At 38.2% G+C, this 18,039-nt stretch overlaps 1 protein-coding gene and 1 pseudogene across 1 annotated transcript; one reads left to right on the top strand and one right to left on the bottom strand.

Annotated features, from left to right (window-relative positions):
- Positions 1-962: 962 nt before the first annotated feature.
- Positions 963-8,766, bottom strand: LOC109092818 (ATP-dependent zinc metalloprotease YME1L1-like). Its single transcript, XM_042719336.1, has 15 exons — positions 8,674-8,766; positions 6,708-6,806; positions 6,471-6,603; positions 6,155-6,238; positions 5,712-5,885; positions 4,619-4,771; positions 4,317-4,449; positions 4,146-4,208; positions 3,851-3,963; positions 3,560-3,715; positions 3,147-3,298; positions 2,841-2,967; positions 2,524-2,597; positions 1,980-2,066; positions 963-1,134 (listed from the first exon to the last, which is right to left on the bottom strand). The coding sequence occupies exons 1-15, from the start codon at positions 8,764-8,766 to the stop codon at positions 991-993; spliced, it is 1,785 nt and encodes a 594-aa protein (XP_042575270.1). The 3' UTR covers positions 963-990.
- Positions 8,767-16,593: 7,827 nt separating this feature from the next.
- LOC109092814 overlaps positions 16,594-18,039 on the top strand; it is a 44,605-nt pseudogene continuing 43,159 nt past the window's right edge.

The following is an 18,039-nucleotide window of genomic DNA, read 5'->3' on the forward strand; positions in this document are numbered from 1 at the left end:
AATAAACTTATATACAATAACCTCATTTTTAATTTTATTGATTATAAATATATACTGTATATACACACAACTAAAACAAGCTTGGGTAAAAGGCAAACATACATGGAGGCAAAGTAAACTCAAATGTAGGGCTACTGTACATGAATAAATAATGTGTAGAATAAAGCTGAATAAACCCAGTGTAGCCACTGGAACCAGAGAAATTAAGATCAAATTTTAGTAGGGCTACTGTACATGAATAAATAAGCCATGTATGTCTCCTCCTGTTTGTGTAAGAGTTAATCTAGCAAATAGGCAAGAACAGAGCTCAAACTTATGGGGTATAGTTGATCACTGATCGAACTGGGCATCACTTGGAATTTCCTTGTCTTGGGCAAAGTTGATCTTTTAACATTAACTGGGGGTTTGATAAACATATTGGGGTTTTTTGATGAATGGTTGTTTTGGAGTTTGTTGTTGTTATGGTTTGTTTTATAACATACTGGGGTTTATATCACATTATGGGGTTTTTTTAGATGCATTGTTCAGTCCCTAGGCAGTATTATGATATGTATCACACAAACAGGGGTTTTTATCGGCATGAAACATATCCTCAGCCGGGATCAACAACTGTGGTCAGAAACAGTGAACCGCAATTTGTTCCTAGAGCTTTTAGTAAACTGGACCTGTGCGATTACAGGTGCGTAGTTATGATTTGTATTCAAAATAGCATCTGCTGGCCCCAAACTTCCACATAAGTCAAGCACAATTAGCATCTGCTCCACTTCAAATAAGGCTGGACTTATAGTTGATTTTATTGTAATATTTTAAATTTTTTTATGTGAGTTTATTTTTAGAATCATCTGGATTTAGAAATTAGGGCTCAGCTAAAGTTTATGGTTTGGAATGGGAAGTGTTGGATTTTTATAAATGGGAAGTGTTGGCCTACCAAGCTCTTGGTTGCATATTTACATTCATTTGTTTTAGATGCCTGAAGGTCCTGGTGAGCCCTCATCTGCTGCCTATTGCCTTTCCCTCTAAGACCAGCTGGATCTCTTTGGCATCCAATGTTTCATACTGCAGTAAAGCCTCAGCAAGATTTTTGTGTTCCTTAGCACGAGACTTCAGGATCACTTTAGCACGCTCATAGGAATCCTAGGAGCATTCAAACAAATATGTGAGACAAAAACTGGAAAAATTGGTAGCTGGTATCAAGAAATGTTAAAGGGTTAGTTCACCCAAAAATGAAGATTAGCCCATAAATTACGGAGTTATAGTAAAAATTGCCTTTGATCTATCAAGCTGTTTCATGGCACTCAGTGTGTGTTGCAGTGCTTCAGTTCAAAAGACGTTAAATAAAAAGTACCCATCCAAGAAAAGAAAAAAATAGTCTCACACGGCTCCGGGGGGTGATCAAAGGTCTCCTGTAGCTAATTGATGTGTTTTTGAAAATATAAGAAAAATAAGAAAAATATCCATATTCAAAACGTAATAATCACTTTAATGTAGCTTGCACCAACAGTTGTACACGGAAGCAGCTCTGGGCTGATTACGTAAGATGTCAACGTTGTGCATGTGCTGGTGAGTCTCGTGAAAATCAATAATCAATCAAAAAGTTGGTTATTACATTGATTCTTTTTCTTACAAAAACACATCGATTCGCTACAGGAGGACTTTGTTCACCCCCCTGAGCTGTGAGAGACACTTTTGGATAAGGATGGGTGCTTTTATGTCACTTCTTTTGAAGTGCAGCACTGTAACACCCACTGAGTGCCTTTAAACAGCTTGAAAGATCAAAGACAATTTTTAATATAACTCTGACTGGATTCATCTGAAAGAAGAAAGTCATATACACCTAGGATGACTTGAGGGTGAGTAATTTATGGGCTAATTTTCATTTTTGGGTGAACTAACCCTTTAATAGCAGGCTGTTGAATGCTTAAAAATGCAATGTTTATAGTACTGATTTGAGCATAGAATTAGACCAAAACAAAGTATACCCTCAGAAGTATCCTGACTTCATTTTCAATGGCTGCCTGAGTTTCTGGGCTCTGCTTGGTGAGGTCAGCATATGTCATGACACCCAACTAAAAAAAACAAAAACAAAAAAAAAAAAAATATTAAATACATTTCTAGAGCTCTGGAGAGAAAAAAAAAAAAAAAAAAAAACACAAAACCAATACACCCTTCTCAAAAGCTCTTATTCAAGCCCCAGCAAGCTGCCTTGCTTTCTATTGTATCCTGACTGTCATGGAAACTCAAGTGACATGTGAAATAGTTTAGTACAGTGACAAATTAAGTAAATTATTCAAATTAGTAAATAACATGCAATTTTGTTTTCATAACATTTATTTCCTGCTTAATATTTTTCCTTCCACAACAAACAGGTCTTTATGCATAAAAATAAGAGAGTTAATGATATTTGATATTCAATAAGTTTGAATACAACCAACTCTTTAAAAAGAAAAGTAAATAAAATCTGACAATAATATCCATACAGACGTATATTCCGTGCGCAAAGACAATCTGCTAAATATGACAAACCTTTTCACTCATGCCAAATTTGGTCACCATCATTTTGGCTATTTTTGTAGCGCTGTCAAAATCACTTGATGCTCCTATGTGAAATTAATACAACAAAACATTACACAGATGAAAAACAGAAATAAGCGATTATCATAATTTTGTTACATTTACTATTCATGCAGTCTCTCACGTAATTGACAAATGCGATGAACAATAAAAATTCATACTTACAGCCAGGTCACTCTATAATATATTCATATAATCTTTCATCTTACATAATACACAAACAATTTGAATGACACTGCAACACCAGAGCAAACAGTACCGCAACATACCAGTGGTGATATTCTCACTGCCAAAGATGAGCTCCTCAGCCACTCGGCCGCCCATGCTGACATCTATCTGGGCCAGAAGTTGAGCACGAGTTTCACTCCAGCGGTCATTCTCTGGGAGCATGGACACCTAAAAGAGAGGAGAACAAAAACACTGGCACTATAAAGCTGACTGTCTCTCACTTGAAAAATAAACATGCAGCTCACATCTCTAAAATATTCTAACCCTGACTTTACAATTTCAACCCAAACTAAATAGATGAGCCCTTTCAAAGCAGAAGTTCTTATAATCAATTCAAATGTACTCACATGCCCCAAAGTTGGGCCTCTCGGCATAATAGTGGCTTTATTTATGGGCATGGCATCTTTGGTGTAATATGCAATAATAGCATGGCCTGACTCGTGGTACGCTGTGATCTCTTTATTCTTCTTATCAATATCTGCACTCCTGCGTTCTGGCCCTGCAGAGGGAGAAAGTGAATGGAAACCAAGTGATGCACCAACAATTCAGCAACTGAAAATATGAAAATATTCAATCACAACAGCCTGAACCACATACAGAGCTCAGTTGCCCAAATTTAATAACTATAACTTTATTTTTGGTTTCGGTGGTTCTGCCAAAAATTAATTTTGGTGCATCACTAAGAAAATTTTTTGGTTTTATTGTCTAATATGAGCAACAAAGTTTACTTCAGCATGCAGAATAAGTTAGAAGTACCTACCCATCAGTATTTTGTCCTTAGCAAACTCCAACTCCTTCATGGTCACCATGTCTTTACCATCCACAGCTGCCTTTAGTGCAGCCTGATTAACAAGATTCTCCAGCTCGGCTCCAGAGAACCCCACCGTTCCTCTAGCAATGACCATTGCCTCCACAGCTAATGACCAGAAAATACAATAAACCTTAAGAACAATTACTTTACTTGCTGTACTATTACTTTTTTACCCTTTAACATTAACAGTTCAGAATTTAATAGGTACATTTGAAAATGAATCTTTAAAAGACCACTTACCAGAGTCGACTTTAATTTTTTTAAGGTACCACTTGAGGATTTCAGTGCGGCCCTTCACATCTGGCATGGGGACAGTGACCTGCATATCAAAACGGCCTGGCCGGATCAGAGCACTGGGGAACAAAATTCAGATTTTCTGACCAATCAGCAACATTATAGAAAGAAAAAAAAAAAAAAAGAAAAAAAAAAACAACCTTTAACTATGAACCTCAGTTGCACTCCTCATATTATCATTTGATGTACTGTCAAACAAGCAGGCTTTTGTCTTTAGATGTTTGAAATGCAATCTACGTACTTATCCAAAGCTTCAGGGAAATTTGTTGCTCCAATTATGATGACGCCTTCATTTGGCTTGAACCTGCATATGTTAAACACTAAAAGTTAGCCAAGGAAACTCAAACCTTTCACTGAAACAACGAGTGCAGTCATAAGTTGCAATGGAGTCACTCTGAGTAGCATAGCTCACCCATCCATCTCTGCTAGAAGCTGATTGATTGTCTGTCTAGAATAGGGGTGCATAGGGGACTCAATCCTCTTTCCTCCAACACTATCCAGCTCATCAATGAAGATAACACAAGGAGCATTAGCTTTAGCTTCCCCTACAAGACAAATGCAGGAGAACTGCTTTAATACATGCATACAATGACTCATTCACACTTTTGGTAACTTTCACATACACAGAATTAGTCTGTTTTTGTCTAATGGACTATTGAAGGTGATGTTTTTTTTTTGATTTGGAGTGGCACTATATGCAAGCTATGTACTTACTAAAAAGGTTTCTGATTCGACTGGCACCGACACCAACAAACATCTCATCAAACTCTGAGCCAGATGCGTAGTAGAATGGCACATCTGCCTCACCTGCCACAGCACGGGCCAACAGGGTCTTTCCTGTACCTGGAGGGCCGACCAACAAGATTCCTGCAAATAAATGCAGATAATAAATAACATGAATACAAGTATATATTTAGCAGACACTTTTATCCAAAGCGACTTACAGTGCATTTAGGCTAACATTTTTTATCTTACATGTGTTCCCTGGGAATCGAACCCACAACCTTTTGCGCTAACGCAATGCTCTACCACTGAGCCTATATATATAGTTTTATAAAACTAAAGCTAAATCTAAACTCTAAAGCTGCCAAATAGAATTTATGTGGAATTTTGTTAAAATTACAAACGTGATTTTATTTTATTCTTCTACTCAAAGGGAAATAAAATTCGGTCCTTATTTACTCATCCACATCTGTGCTAAATTCTGTACACGGTTGTCTTCTGAAGCAAGCGGTCACATGTTCAAATGCAAAAACCATGTTAGCAATGTTCACATTAACATTGTTGATATTAACATAATAAAAGATAAGAGCACTCGTGTTTATGACATCATGAATTTCCCTCAACCCTGAAAACAAAAATGTACTGCATCCTCATTAAGCATAAATTAATACCTTTTTTTTATGACAAATTAAAATGAAGTAGTCCAAAAGTAGTCCGTCCTTCACTTTGTAACATGTTGTAACTTGTGTAAAAATGTCACCATAAAACTAAAAATGTGCTAAAAGAAAATGCCATTGTAAATAACAGATAACACTTAGATTTTTGCCTGTTTCTCACACAAAGCTGAAGTATGACTTCAGAGTGCTTGGAACACCATGCGCGAGTCATATAGACTGCTGGTGTCATTTTTTTGTCCTGGATGTTATAGAAGGTATGTGTAAAAATTCTTCAAAAATGTATTCCACAGAAGAAAAAAAAGTCATACAGGTTTGGTAGAATATGAGGGTGAGCAAACAGAATTTAGGTTTAACTATTCATTTAAATGGTTCTGGCTTGGAGCCTTTCAGTGAAAGTGTGTTCTTGCCTTTAGGCAGCTTTCCTCCCAAAACAGTGAACTTCTGTGGGTTCTGGAGGAACTCCACCACCTCCTGCAGCTCATTCTTGGCCTCCTCCACACCCTTCACATGCTCAAAGGTGACATTCTTCATCTGGACAGGGTCCACTGCTGAGTCCAGGCCTGATGTGGTTCGGAATCGCACTGTCCGAATTATAGTTCACATTATAGTTCACACTGCAAACACACACACACACACACACAAAGCACTACACAGAGCTTTCTCAAAGCCACAAAAAAGGCATTAAAGGGGCAAGCCAGCCAAGTGAGCATTATTGGTTTTCAAACCAAGCCAAAACTTTCACTAATGATTCAGATTTTATATTTACACTGGTAGACATGACACAGGGCATAAGCTATACTGAATTTAGGAAGACAAATCACACATGCAGAAGATTCTATATAATATTTACCTGATAAGAAAGGAGTTTTTGAGAGTCCATATAAGCCCACCAGCAAAAGCACCAATAGTATCAGTCGCGTCCTCCTTAATGATTCTATTTGAGATGTTTTTTTTTTTAACAATAATAAAGAAAGCAAAAAATCATATAATGTTGTGAAACCTTCACCATTCAATTCACAATAGACCTTAATCAGTGTAGAAACAAGGCTGTGAAAACCTACAGTATTTACAGTACTGTGTAAAGGTACTAGATCACATTACTGTCAAAACTCATAGAAAATGGTTTTATGGAGCTTTTGTCTATTGAAACCCCAAAGTCAACTTGCCTTGGTTTCTCTGTGTTAGGGCCTGAGCTTTTAGGAATCCCTCTGCAAAACCAGTCTTAAAAGCATCATGTTGACCATCAGGAATGTTTTTGTTTTTAAGGAGCTTGTCCAGCGTTTCAACATCTGATACTTTTTATTTTTTGTGTTATTTGTTCAGGTATAGTGTTAATGGAGTAAAATCTTTGTCCAGATATTTGGCACACTCCTCAGTTGTGAGAGCGAATCCCGCTGAGTTACACAGGGCAGAAGCTTCTGCACCAGCTCATCTAGCTGGCTGACCCCGAGATCGGTCAAACCTAAATCCCTAAGGGTCAGTGATGGCTTCCCAGCACAACACTACAGATACAGAATTTAAGAAGGAAAAGGATTGTTAGGATTCAGAACAGCATTCTTCATTTGAAAGCTGCTAACATTGAACTGCTCAATTTTATAACCACATTTCCATGGAAATAAATGACTGAAAGGGACAAAGGGAAGACTCCAAAAACCTACACATTTAAAGTATTTATCAGTGTACAGATGAATGTAACTACCTCTGTGCAGTTCAGCTCGTGTTCTGGTATGTTCTCTCTGTGTTTGTGACTGACTGAACCCTTCAGAGAGTGCAATGTGTGCATTTTTTGTTTTTTTGTGGTATGTTTTTTCTTTTCTCAAAAAAAAAAAAAAAGCTCATTAAACTGTACATTTTTGCCCATAATGAAAAGTTTTATCTAAAGTTGGTGTACTCATTTATCAAGGGAGGCAATAGTATCAGTAAAACAGACTGAAATGTCTGTAAGATATTAGACATATGTGATATGTGGGGGAAAAATTCACTTATGAAAAATATTTTTAACTTTCCACAAACCCGCCCTCTCATTTATCAACAGTCGCGTAATGAGTGTGAATCTACCAACTTGTACTTACAAGTGATTCTCAATAAATTAGAATGTTGTGGAAAAGTTCATTCATTTCTCTGTAATTCAACTCAAATTGTGAAACTTTTGTATTAAATAAATTCAATGCACACAAAATGAAGTAGTTTAAGTCTTTGGTTCTTTTTAGGCCATGTCTACACTAATCGTTTTCAAAGCGAAAACATATATTTTTCTCTCTCCGTGTTTGGCCTTCCGGCCCACACTGAGACGCAAGCGTTTTAGTCAAGGAAAATGGAGCTTTTTAAAAAACGTTCTCAAAGTGGATAAATTTGAAAATGCCGTTTCTGTGTTGTAGTGTGGACTGCAATGGCCTTGAGGGGGCTTTAACGATGATGCAAGTTTAGTCATGTGGCGGTACGTATACCAATAGATATCGTGTTTATACTGGTATTTGTGCCCGTATGTGCTATGCACTTTCACACTATTACTTTATAGATGTGTTGCTGCTTAAACTCTATCGAATATCACAGTCCTGCAAAGAACGCCACTAAGCAAATTTAAAATTTACCGGCGACTGTCACCGCCCGCTTATTCCTTTCCTCGTCACTTTGTTTGTTGTTGTATAGATCAGGTCTTCACCTCGGCTTGGCACCCCATGCTATAGAGAAGTGTTTATTTGTGTCTGTGCCTCCCCTTTTTCGCAGAACTGCGTTCAGTGGTCGCGCGTCGGTGTCGGCTTCTAAGGACGTCCCGAGTGAATGGTGAGCTCTTTTGTAAAATAAAATATATAAAAATTTTCTTTCAGAAAAACTGCATGAAAAGATTTCATGTCTGTTCCATGTGTATAATCTGCAGTGAGCTTTTTTGAGGAACTGCGCATGTGCAGAAAGCCGCTAATGAGTTAATGTTTTAACTTTTTCTGATGTTTCTGTTTGGATGAGACACTTTTGGAAAAAACTCTTGAAAATGCTAGTGTGGACGGAGAGCATTTTAAAACGAAAAAATGCCGTTTTCAAATGTATCCGGATTAATGTAGACGGAGCCTTCTGGTTGTGATGATTTTTGGAACACACTTAACAAAAACCCAATCCCCCAATTCAGCCCACCACTCTCAAACAAAATTAGAATATGATTTCATTCCAATTCATGTAAAAATCGGTTATTTAACCTTGCGTCACTAAAGGTTTCATGTTTTTTCTAAAAGGTCTCGCAGTAGGGGGGTTCACTGGTGCAAAAGATATCGTTGGGAGGTAGAGACTGCTGATCAGGCAGTTGTCCAGAAGACGAAGCATTGAACACCCTTACACAAGGAGGGTAGAAAGGTAAGCCTGATAACGATCCATCACCAAGAGAAGTGGCTGGCGCCTCCCTAGCACTTTTTCTCCTCTTTCACCCCCGCGGTTGACAACGCTTTCATGTGCTGTTTTAGCAACAAGCATGTCGGGCCCCAGAAGGGGGGGTGAGTGAATGGTCCGGGATTCAGCCCACCATGTGCGAAGGAAATAAAATCACTTGTTGCAGTTCTTCCTTTCTCCCTTTTTTTCTTCCCCCCCTTTTTTTCTTTTTTTCGTGGAAGAAACAGAAAAAAAAAAAAAAAAAAAATGCACAACCAACTCCGCGGGATAACCGCCCAGTCACAGCACACTGGCAGGCTCTAGCCTTATGAGGATTGTCAAGCAAAATAAATTTCAAGAATTTGAGGGCTGAAACTCTTCCTCCCAATTGGACTGAAGGTGTTTGGGGGGGTGGTCAAGCCGTCCATACAAGAGCACACCACACACACACAAAGACGTTGTTGTCAAGGAATTTGGCCAGTGTGTGGGGAGATTCCTCTGGTGTTAGACCACTCCTGAGGAATCCTGTACCTGGGAGGCTATAGGGATGAAGAAGAAGCGTCTGACAGGAACACTGTTGCCCACAGTGGTCCCAACGTCCTCTTTTCAAAGAGAGCAAGTTTTGAAACGATCGCAGTTTCATTTTCAGAGAACCAAGGTCCTAGAGGTCTGGAGGAAGGGTGGAGAAAGCTAATATACACAAGTTGCTTGAAGTCCAGTGTTAAGTTTCCAAAGTCTGTGATGATTTGGGGTGCAATGTCATCTGCTGGTGTTGGTTCATTGTTTTTTGAGAAAACCAAAGTCACTGCACCCGCTGGGTTACTGCAAGAAATTTTGGGGCACTTTCATGCTTCCTTCTGCTGACCAGCTTTTTTGAAGATGCTGATTTCATTTTTCCAGCAGGATTTGCACCTGCCCACACTGCCAAAAAAGCACCAAAAAAAGTTGGTTAAATGACCATGGTGTTGGTGTGGCTTGACCTGAACCCAGAGAGAAGAGGAATATATGGGGTGTGTTGTCAAGAGGAAAATGAAGAAGAAACAAGATACCAAAACAATGCAGATGAACTGAAGGGCCACTTGTGTCACAGAAACCTGGTGTTCCTATACCACCTCAGCATTGCCACAAACTGATCACCGTCCATGCCCCAGCATGAATTGATCAGCACCAAATTAATTAGCAAAAGGAGCCCCCACCATTATTGAGGAAAAAGGAAAACTGTCTTTGGCTGGACGATATGGCCAAAATTTGTATATCAATTGATATATTTCTTAATTTCGGCCTGATACGATATAATTCTGCATATCGATATGAACACTATAAAAAGCCTCAGTAAAACTGCTGCCAAGACGCCCACAGATGCCTAGATGTCAGTGTATATAAATTTATGAAAAATGAATTTGCCAAGTCTGACACCTCATTTAAAAACCATTTAATATTTTTTTGAAAAAAAAAAAAAAAAAAACAAATTTTTTTGTATTTAGCCTTCAATACAAACAATAAATGTGAAATCACTGTCAAAAAATCATTTCAGTCTCACCTAATTAAAATTAATATCTTTAACTTCAAACTGTAGGCTAATATATACTACCAGTCAAAAAGCTTTTGAACAGTAAGATTTTTAATGTTTTTAAAGAATTCTCTTCTGCTCACCAAGCCTGCATTTATTTGATCCAAAATACAGCAAGAAAAAGTAACATTTTGAAATATTTTTACTATTTAAAATAACCGTTTTATATTTGGAAATATTTTTAAAATGTAATTTATTCCTGTGATTTCAAAGCTATATTTTTAGCATCATTACTCTGATTACATGATCCTTCAGAAATCATTCTTATATTCTGATTTGCTGCTCAAAAATAATTTGTTGAAACTAGCTGAGTAGGTTTCTTTGATGAATAGAAAAGTTTAGAAGAACATTTATTTGAAATATAAATATTTTTAACATTATAAATGTCTTTATCATCACTTTTGATCAATTTAAAGTATTCTGCTAAATAAAATTCTATAATTTCTTTTTTCCAAAAAAAGAGAAAAAGAAAGAAATGATGCTGACTCAAAGCTTTTGAATGGAATAGTGTAATCAAATCAAATGTAATCAAAATGTAATGTTACAAAGCTTTGTTTCAGATAAATACTGATCTTTGGATCTTTCTATTCATCAAAGAATCCTGAAAAAAGTACTTTCAACTCTCTTAAAATATTGATAATCAGCAAATCAGCATAATAGAATGATTTCTGAAGATCATGTCAAGACTGGAGTAATGATGCTGAAAATTCAGCTTTGATCACAGCAGGAATGCGAACTACATTTTAAAATAAAAGCAGTTTTTTTTAATATTGAAATATTTCAAAATTTGTAACTGTTTTTGCAGTACTTTGGATATAGATTGAAACAAATGTGCTTTAGTCAGTATATATGAGAATGAGAGTATCTATGAGTGCTCTTGAGTTGCTGCAGGAAAAAAAAGCATGTTGCTGGAGCCGGGCTTAAATGCAAACTGAGTTGTCTGCCAGCAGGAGGCGCTGTGAGAGTGTTGTAGACCCAGCGGTTTCTCCAGTAACGGCTATAATCAAAGGAGCTGCGCTTATGAACGCTTCTTTATCAGATAAAATGAAAATGCCTTGAAACTTTTCTGAAAAAACACCTTGGCGTGTTTGATTTTTGAAACGTGCAGTGCTCATATTTATTCAACGAAGTCAAACACCACAAATAAATCAATGTATGGGAAACACTGGTATATCGAAATATCGGAAATGTGTTTAAAAAACATATCACCGTTATTGAAAAAAAAAAATTATATCGCGATACATATTGATATTGAATTATTGTCCAGCCGCAGACACAGAAGCAGTGTACAGTCAGTCGCACAGTATATTGTCGCAATAGACCAACAATACTGTATGGAGTCACATTATTACATTTCTCTTAAGTATGACAAAAATGTTGTAATAATTGATATTAGATCCATGTTCCAGAAGATATGATAGAAATGTCCTCACTATTATAGAACCAAAGACTTAATATTTTAGGATTAGTTAATATGCATTGCTAAGAACTTCATTTGAGATACTGAAATAAGACTGAACTTTTCTCAATAGTTTAGATATTTGTTTGCGTCCCTCCTGTAGATGTCCAGAGTGTGTACAAAAACTAGTGACATCGCGATCAGACAACTATTTAAGCGCTCCTGAGAGACAAAGGGCCAAACTCAAGTTTTAGATTGTCATATTTATGTCAGCTCCAGATGATTTAACATCTATTAAAGGTTTGTGCTCCAGGTATCACTGACGTTAAGTCGACCATTAAAACATATTTTAAAAGCTAAAGCTATTAAACAATAATAAACTAATTAATCACACTTGAAATACTGTGGTGGATTGAATGTTCATGACTTTAAGGGAGATAAAAACAAAATTCTGCTGTGATGCATGTTTTTACATTGGTATCAACTACAAATCAGTCTTAAAAACAGCATTTTTGGCAAGCACAAACCGTCAGTAACACACTGCAGCCAAGTGAGCTTGGCAACAACTACGACTAGACTAATATAACATGATGTATATTCTGAATGGATGATGTTCGTGAAAACTATTAACTCCAAACCTTAAGTGCTGCTTGTTACATATGCTAGCTAAACCAGCCAGCCTGCGCATATTAAGTTATAGAACCCGCTGTCCTATAAAGACAGTGATTTGATACCTGTGGCTGAAGGGAAGTAGAAAGAGAAAACATTTCCGATTAGCTGATGACAATTTCTTGAAGACAACGGGAGTTTATTGATTTGGAGTTACATGTAATGCCCTCCACCGGTGTCCTCTTCCGCTCAACTAGCCTCGCTGACACTGCGAAGACTCATTAACATAAAGTTCTACAACATCCGGCTTAGATGATGACCAAATAAAAGTCCTTAACATTTCTGTCAGTCAGGTGTAAATAATGCCCATATTACTGCATGTAACATATATTTTTTTTTACAATCATATTTCCAAACTAGCTACAAACTAATAAAAAGTTTCAAAAAAAATAACTATAATATAATATAATATAATATAATATAATATAATATAATATAATATAATATAATATAAACAAAGAAAACAGTGTAATTGAAAATGGATGACAATAGAGTATATAATGAAATTACAAGTAAAGTAAAAAAAAAAAGTAATTATTTTAATAATGTGATGAGAAGAGCAATAATAAGTGTGTTGGGGACCTAGACCAAGAATCAGACTACTCACTGTATCTCATATCATGACTGCAGTGTATAAAACATATAATCCTCACACTTAAGTAAAAGTAAGGTACAATTAAAGTAGCACATTAAAAAAAAAAAAAAAAAAAAAAAAACACACACTTAATTAACAGTAATACCAAAATTAATATTAAAACTTTTTATAAATAATGGGACAGTTGATTGTATCAATGGCAGTCTAGCTGAGTTGTAGGTTGGAAAGTACTTTTCATATATTAGAATATGTACAAGTTAAAGGGAACTTTACGGTAAAATGCATTGCTTACATAAGGAAATAGAGGTGTATTATCATTATATGGAATACATTGTATTATCATTATATGGAAGTCAAAGGCTTCTGTTAACTGTTTGGTTACTGTTTGGAACATTCTTCAAAATATCTTAATTTGTGTTCAACAGAGGAAGGAAACTCACACAGGTTTGGAACAACATGAGGGTGATTAAATGATGACGGTTGATAATTTTTGAGTGATCCTCTTAAAGATATTTGAGTTCCCACCATGAATAAATTATTTACTGTTGCCCGAATTATTGTACTATTTGCTGACTTTTTCGAGCTTGCGTTATTGTTTTAACATTGTTGTTATTTCATTTTATTTGTGTTTGTATTTGTTGATTTGTCGCATTGAAGTTTATGTGTCAAGTTTGAAGTGTAAAACCTAGGTACAGCAGTGGCAAGAAAACATTAACTTTTGGAGTGGGTGGTTAACTATAGTGATGTGACAAAACAAACAACCTTTTTGAAACTTAAAGTTAATTAAAACCGAATTGCTTTGCAAAATGATTCCTGCGTTTTGAAGCACTTGAAACACTGCAATCTGATGAGGCCTGCTGGTCCAAAAACTGTAGAGAATCAACAAAAAAGATATCTATTTTTTAAGACACCTGATGGACTCATACACAAAACAACTATTGTAAAAGAGCGCAAACATTCAGTGATGCTCAGACACAATGCATTAAATGTTAACTGTTTGAACTGTTTGAAAATGATCAATTGTTCTTATTTTGTAAGCATCGTCTGCAACTTTTGAGCAACAAAATGAAAAAATGAATGGCAAAAATAATGCTAAATGAAAAAAAAAAAAGATATTTAAACACAACAAAAACAATTACACATCATCAAACAGTTCAGATGTTTTAAAATTACTTTACTGAGGGGCAAAATGATAGACGCTGCATTCTATTCCCACTACTCTATAAAAATTGGCGAGAAGGATAAGCATTGAGAAGGGGGTAGTGGTTGGGATAGTGTAGTAATCTCTCAGAAGCATATTTAATGCATCTGGAAGACAGAAGCCATCTTCTAGAAGATGAATAAAATTTAGTAATTACCATTCATTTACCATCGTGAACCTGACAGCCACATATGCCAATGAGACCTGGAAGGCATCATGCGAAATATCAACAAGAAGTTTAACATCTTTCAGTAGAGTTTAAGTCTACAACAAATCCTAAAAAAAGAATCTGATATTATGATCATAATAACTATTGTAGAAGTACTTGAAGAGGAATGGCACATGCCAACTCCACATCATTGTTTGCCCGAAGAAGATTTAAACTGGCTGGACATGTTCTTCAAATGCAGAACAATTGAAATCACGAAGACAGCAATGACATGGTTATCTCCCCTTGCCAAATGCCAAGGGATACTCATGGAGGGGCCATGTTTGTTCAAGACTTGAAGGCCACTCAACATCAAATGGGACAGTGCCGAGACACTTGCCAAACTCAAGAAAAGCTGGACAGCACTTGCTGCTGGAACATAAATAAGGAGAGAAAGATACAGATGTCAAAAGCACTCAATTAACATTTGTAATGTGGCGTTGTTGATGACCCTTATGGGAAGCTGCAGAGACACTCATTGAGGGGTCCATAGATGTAGGCTCCACAACTCCAAGTTGGAGAAGCCAAGAAATGTCCCTTTTGCCCCCGCCTGAGGGGGAGGTCCCTTCCCCTCTACAAGAGATGCGATCAGAAGTGGCTGTGCCATCCCAGGGAACCTGGGAACACTATAGTGAGTGCGGGCAATGGGGCCACCTGAAGGACCCGAGCATCTGAAGCCTACCTTACTTGACTGATGACTTGAGGTGGCACAGCAATGCAGAAGAAGTCAGCCTGCTTGCCTTCCAGGGAGGAAGCCCTTGCAGATCATTTTAAACCATCTAAGGGGTGGAGTTCCCATTCCCGTAGACACTGACACCCCAGGACAACATGTCCACTCCCTAGTTTAACCCAGCTGAGTACCCGGTCTGGTGATACAGCCGAGGCCTTCAGCTGCAGGCCTTGCAAGTGGATGCATCCCAGATGCCAATCATGGGATGAGATGCAGAAAACTTCAGCAAATATTTAGGGGTCCACATGTGGGGGCGAGGCTCATTGGGAACTACAGAGGAGGCAGCTGCCATCAGCCCCAGCATTCTCTGGAATGTCCTGATAGGAAGAGACAACCCTACTTTTGAATGATGCAGCCCCAGTCCTCTGAATGTTCAAAGAGCAGGAGTCAGAACTGCTCCCAGGAAAGTGATTCACTGGCTGGGGGGACAGGGATCTCTTGGCTGAATTGATCCCTGAGCCCCTGGCATTTCAAGTGACTGAGAAGCAGTCTATGGTTAGAAAGAGTTGTGGATTTGTAACCCAAAGGTTTCCGGGTTTGAGTCTTGAGAGTACTGGCAGGGAGATTGTTTGGTGGGGGAGTGAATAGCAAGCACTCTGCTGCCTTCAATACCCTGACAAGGGTGAGAGACCCTTGTGAAAGGCAGCCAAACCCCCTGCTGCTCAAGGGTTCTGCAACAATATGGCTGCCCGCTGCTCTCGACTACTGTGTGGATGGGTTAAATTCCTCAATGCAATCAAAATGGACTTTATTTATTTTATTGAATTCAAATAGGGCTAGTTATGGGGTGAACAATTAATCCTTGCGTTAATCTGCTGCAGGTCGTGGTTTTTGTTGGTAATGTTTTATGTATGTATTAATAGCGTCAGGTCGTAAAGATGGCATTCACTCCTTTGATGATTTCAGTTTGATGGCTTTGGCAGAATATTCTTAACCACGCCCATCAACCATTAATTTTCTGTGAGTGAGAGAGACAGGGGGGAGCACAAAAATATAAAACCACACACCCTCTATTATACTCCAGTTTCAGCAGGAAATACTTCACTACACTGAAATAAAGTCGCTCTCTCACACTGGGCCCCTGACATCACCTGGTTCTCTTTGGCTGAGAAGGGGCCAGGGGGTTCTCCCACATGGGCACAACCATTCCTACAAGTCCAGAAGCCATTAGAAACATCCTCCTTGGATCACTCCAAAAAGAAAAAGGCGAGCAGTCTTGATGAGGGGCACTGATCTTCACATGGGAGAGAAGAGAGAACTAGGGAATCCCCTCACTGTCAGGGAAGGAGTGAGGGATGTGGGATGTGTGCTGGCGTGATGGGCTCACTTTCCGGACCCGTCTGCTGAGTCCTCTGACTCTGACCATGTTTTTTGTCTCCTAGGAGCTCTGATCAGGGAGGAGAGCTGGGGGTAGGGATGCTTTCTCATGCTCAATGAGGACGGCTTCTTCTGTCTAAGCCAGAGTCTTCGTGGATGAAAGAGAAAACAGTTTCTTGATGAAATGGCATTGAGCAATAATATTAGGCAGAAAAAACCCTGACGTGACGTCATTTCCCAAACAGTCCCACCTCCGCTGGCTCGAGCTCTGATTGACAATAATGGCGACGCGTTCGCCCTGAGTTGCACCTCTATGAAACATTTCTCAAGAAATTCTCAAGCATTTTCACCAATTCTTTGATATTACTTGGGCTTAAAGGTCGGCTTTAAGGATATATTTCAGAAATTATCTCCGAATCTTTTTTGGCAAGGAAATATTAAGTTCTGCTGGTGGAATTCTTGGGAAAACACTAACAAAGGTCTCCTCCTCATCCGTGGCGATGTGGCTGCTGTTTACAGATCCGTGCGTGCATTTGTTTCGGGCATGAAGAACTGCGGTTACCTCATCTACAGCCATTCATTCAGACATTACGCTGTCACTTATTAAAAAAACTGGACGCTTTGATGAAAGTGGTTTAGATCCACTGGAAGCTGGAGCTGATTGCTGCAGAAGCTTTTCGCGTAACGTTGCAGCAGCTCGCACAGACATTGTGAATCGCGTCGCGCGAAGTTGGACCATCTGTTGAACGCCCGCGAACGCACGGCAAAGTTCGCAAACCATTTTTACATCTCACGATAAAAACGACGGTTGTTTTTTCTTAATCTAAAGTTTTTATTGGAATTTTGCTAACGTCAAGTATCAGCCTAGAACTTTAGGACGGTTAGCTATAGCTGGTTAGCCTAGACCAGCTATCTGGCCTTTGCTAAAAGCAGCCGTTAGACTCTTAAATATACACTTTGCCAAATTTAACCACAGCACTGTGTCCAGAATAAATTAAATTACAACGTAAATTTGCTAACTCTATTCCGTAAGAGATATTTCAAGAAAACGACTTACACATTGTCACATTTATTTGTCACTAACTTAAGCAATTCCGAATAACGTTACTCCAAAGTTAAATTCTGTCATTAGGATATCAATATACAATTAATTGTATTAACTACTAAATGACCCTCCTTCACTTGCCATTGACCCAGATGTAAGACGGGACGTATTGGCTAATTTAAAACCTCGCGTTTTCTGAGCTGGCTTAACGGCTAGCTAAAAGTCACTTTTATTGCAATATTTGCTCGTAAATGACCACCGGTAGGAATAACAGGGTCATGATGGAAGGAGTGGGTGCTCGAGTTATCCGCGGGCCTGACTGGAAGTGGGGTAAACAGGACGGAGGAGAAGGGCACGTCGGCACTGTCAGGAGTTTTGAGAGCCCGGAGGAGGTGGTGGTCGTGTGGGACAACGGCACCGCCGCCAATTACCGCTGCTCTGGAGCTTATGATGTGAGGATTCTAGACAGCGCGCCCACAGGTGAGACTCTTTCACCAAGTGCAAGTTAGTGCTAATCAAGTGCATGTGTCACCTGGCCTAAACAAGACCGAACTTGTTTAGATTGAACATGCACTGGTGATACTTTAAAATAGCTTTCATTAATTAACGTTATATATATATATATATATATATATATATATATA

The sequence above is a fragment of the Cyprinus carpio genome, chromosome B2 (assembly GCF_018340385.1).
Source record: "Cyprinus carpio isolate SPL01 chromosome B2, ASM1834038v1, whole genome shotgun sequence".
NCBI lineage: Eukaryota > Metazoa > Chordata > Actinopteri > Cypriniformes > Cyprinidae > Cyprinus > Cyprinus carpio.

What these genes read in the sequence shown, in the direction of transcription:
- LOC109092818 (XM_042719336.1), bottom strand. Translation starts at nt 8,766, where the DNA reads ATGCTTGTTGCTAAAACAGCACATGAAAGCGTTGTCAACCGCGGGGGT. An exon ending in CCTAACACAGAGAAACCAAG is followed by an intron (nt 6,239 to 6,470) that starts GCAAGTTGACTT and finishes CATCTCAAATAG; the next exon opens with AATCATTAAGGAGGACGCGA. An exon ending in TAAGGACAAAATACTGATGG is followed by an intron (nt 3,299 to 3,559) that starts GTAGGTACTTCT and finishes CTCCCTCTGCAG; the next exon opens with GGCCAGAACGCAGGAGTGCA.